Source organism: Musca autumnalis, unplaced genomic scaffold (assembly GCF_047663935.1).
Source record: "Musca autumnalis isolate F117 unplaced genomic scaffold, ASM4766393v1 scaffold_1, whole genome shotgun sequence".
Lineage (NCBI taxonomy): Eukaryota > Metazoa > Arthropoda > Insecta > Diptera > Muscidae > Musca > Musca autumnalis.
Genome location: NW_027411644.1, coordinates 49,270,655 through 49,273,882, shown reverse-complemented (window position 1 = coordinate 49,273,882; position 3,228 = coordinate 49,270,655). Strand labels below are relative to the sequence as shown.

At 35.9% G+C, this 3,228-nt stretch overlaps 1 protein-coding gene across 2 annotated transcripts; it reads left to right on the top strand.

Moving 5' to 3' along the window:
- Positions 1 to 312: 312 nt before the first annotated feature.
- Positions 313 to 2,136, top strand: LOC141390509 (uncharacterized). 2 transcript variants are annotated; one of them, XM_073963464.1, is made up of 2 exons: positions 313 to 1,895; positions 1,997 to 2,136. In XM_073963464.1, exon 1 carries the CDS (start codon positions 355 to 357, stop codon positions 1,891 to 1,893), a length of 1,539 nt encoding a protein of 512 aa, XP_073819565.1. In that variant the 5' UTR covers positions 313 to 354; the 3' UTR covers positions 1,894 to 1,895; positions 1,997 to 2,136. The 2 variants fall into 2 exon arrangements, with proteins under 2 accessions (XP_073819565.1, XP_073819566.1); XM_073963465.1 differs by having other exon boundaries at positions 313 to 871; positions 929 to 2,018.
- Positions 2,137 to 3,228: the final 1,092 nt, after the last annotated feature.

Genomic DNA, 3,228 nt, shown 5'->3' with positions numbered 1-3,228 from the left:
TTAGATTAACTTCTAATTCGTGAACTTTAAAGATTGTTGTGTTTTGCCAAGCACCTTTGGTGCAATCTTTTTTTTTTTTGTTTTTTGACAAATGAATAATTAGAATTGTGCTATATTGCTCCCATTTGTTACTCAAAACTTTATTTCTGGGGAAATAAAGATAATTTGAATTAATTACTTTTCTTTGTGCATTCGATTTTTATATTTAATCTACCCAATTCCCTCTTTTCTAGGGAATTCTATAAGTAGTGTGTCTGTGTGTTAACTACGCATTGCGTTTTTTTTTTCTTTTTTTCATTCATTTGTATTGGTAGCATCACATCGTTACTGGTTTAACTAACGGTACAGTGAAAAATGGAGGGGGACTACAACATTCCCCCTCCACTTCCTCCGCCTGACAGGCCCGCATTTGGGCCTGACATCAGGCACACGGTTAAGAACCGTGATAGAAGCAGAAGCAGAAAGAGAGATGAATTCAATAAGAAACCAAGACCTGATAACCAAACAACTCCTATGGATGTTACTAACCAAAATGAAATTGATATTCCAAACAACTCTAACAATAAAACAACATCTATTACTGTTACGCCTGCAAGCCAGAAGGTAGGAGACAATCAAGTCAACTATAATTTCAGATATGACACGGATCACAAAGGTCCATATTACGTGTATTTTGACAAAACCAGCGCCGATGGAAGCATCGAAGTATTAAACTCTTTAATGTTGTCAAGACTAATTAAAAGTTCAGGAATCCCTGGAGTCCTGGATGTTAATAAAATTGGATTCGGTAGAGCCAAAGTAATATGTAGAACAGGAACTGACGCCAATAATATCGCAGCGGATCCTATCCTAGCTCAACAGGGCTATGTAGGTAAGATATTCGCTCATTTCGTGTCCAAAGTGGGCATCATATTCGGTATTCCAATAGAGATTCCTATTGAAGAGATTCGTGCCACCATTCAATCTGAAAAAGAAATTCTCAATATTGTTCGTCTAACTAGAAAGAACGGAAATGAAATCGTAGACACTACCAGAATTAAAATTACCTTCAAGGGTCTTGACATCCCCAAAACTGTCAGACTCTTTGACTACACCAACCGTGACGTCAAACATTACGTGTCCTTTGGACAATGTTACAACTGCTTTAGATTTAATCATTTCTCAGGTCACTGTAAACAAGCAATTGAAAACTGTCGTAAATGCTATGTTCCCCATCAAAATAGCGAGCCTTGTGCCGCTGAAATTAAATGTAGTAACTGTAAAGGAGACCATAGTCCACTGGACCGAGGCTGTCCTGCACGCGAAACGGCATATCAAATTAAGCGTATCATGACCATAGAAAACCTTAATCAAAAAGAAGCCAGACTCAGATATGCTTCAGTCTTCAATTCAAACCGATTTGACATTCTTGCAGACAACATTGATGCAACATTCCCACAATTAACGAAAACATTCAGAAAATCAAAAACCTCTGGCCAAAATGTTATAAATAATACTCATGGTGTTCTAAACAATACTCAAGAAGCCGTTAAAGATCTCCATGCCATAAATCCTTATGCTAAAGTCATTAAAAACAACAAAAACCGTCTCAGAGAAGAGGCTAATGTAATTAAAACTAGGCAAGAGCACAAAAAGGCCTTGGAAGAAGGCGAGGTTTATCAATCTGTTAATGGATCGGCTCTTAACAACATTCAAAAAGTCTCAGAACTTGAAAAATTCCTATCTAATATAGTAAAAGACATAAAAACCATCAAAGATTCCGACGAAAAGTCATTTTCCAACAATCAACTACGTATTCTCAATAACCTTAAGGACAAAATTGAAGGTCAATTAATTGACCTAGAATGTTATATTATAAAAACAACAACACCAGATAATCCCGATAGCAGTTAAAAGTAAATAAATAATCACTCAACTACTTACCATTTATTTATTATTATTATTATTCTTTTTTTTTTTATTTTTTTTTTTTTTTTTTTTACTTTTTATCATGCAGATCTTACAATTCAATATCCAAAGCATAAACAAAACCGAAAACAAAGAAGTTCTTGAACTCTTCCTAAACAAAGAGAACATAGATATTGCGACGCTGTCTGAGACTTGGGTCAAAGACAACTCTAACACCAGTTTTTGTCACTACAATTTTGTCAGCAAAGCCAGAGCTGATGGTTATGGCGGCGTTGGCATCCTCCTTAAAAGAAATATTCGTTTTAGTATTATTGCCTCAGACCCACACTTTGAAATAGTCGGAATCACCACGTTAAATCTTCGTAGGAACATTAATATCATAACCGCATATATTCCTCCTAATCAACGTAGGAATGTCTACACTAACACTATAAAAGCTATTTTTGAAATGGCTTCCAAATTGAATGGAATCACACTCATAACTGGTGATTTTAATGCCAAGGCAACCCTCTGGGGAAATCCGGCAACGGACGCTCAGGGTAATATATTATTAGATTTTCTAAATGATTCTAATTTTATGTGTCTTAATAATGGGCAACCAACTTTTTCAGTAAACAATGTAACTTCGGCCATTGATTTAGCTTTTATCAATAACTCTAACTGTCATCAGTCCTGGAATGTTTATGACACCAAAATAACCAATAGTAACCACTACCCTATTATTATTAAATTATTCAACGACAATTGTCAAATGAAAAAAACTCGAAGAGTGCAAATGTCTAAAGTATTGTCTCAGATGAATGATGTCTCAGTAGGTAATAATCTGCAAGAATTTTATACTAACATTAATCATGTTATTGAAACCAATACTATTAATCTAGATCCCCAAAACAGGTACGTCCCTAAGCCTTGGTGGGACAAAGAAATACAGGACCTCTATGACAAACGTACGCTTGCCCGAAGAAAGTATCAACACTCGAAGTCGTGGCTGGATGCCTTGGAGCTGCAAGAGGTTGAGAGAAGGATGTATAGGTTGATATGGAAAAGGAAACAGCAAAGTTTCAAAGCATTTCAAAATAATCTCAACAATCCAACTTCCAGTAAGGAAATGTGGTCGATGATGAAGAATATAAAAAAGTACGGCAAAGCCAAGCCGGTAAATAATTCCTGGAGCCAAACCCAAAACGTGGAATATCTCGACTTTATTTCACAACAAACTTCTATGAGTTCCATGTCAGCACCAGTTGTATTTGCAAATGTGACGAACGAACGTCCGGAAATTGATCCTGATGTATTTGATAAATTTTTAACTAGCCGATC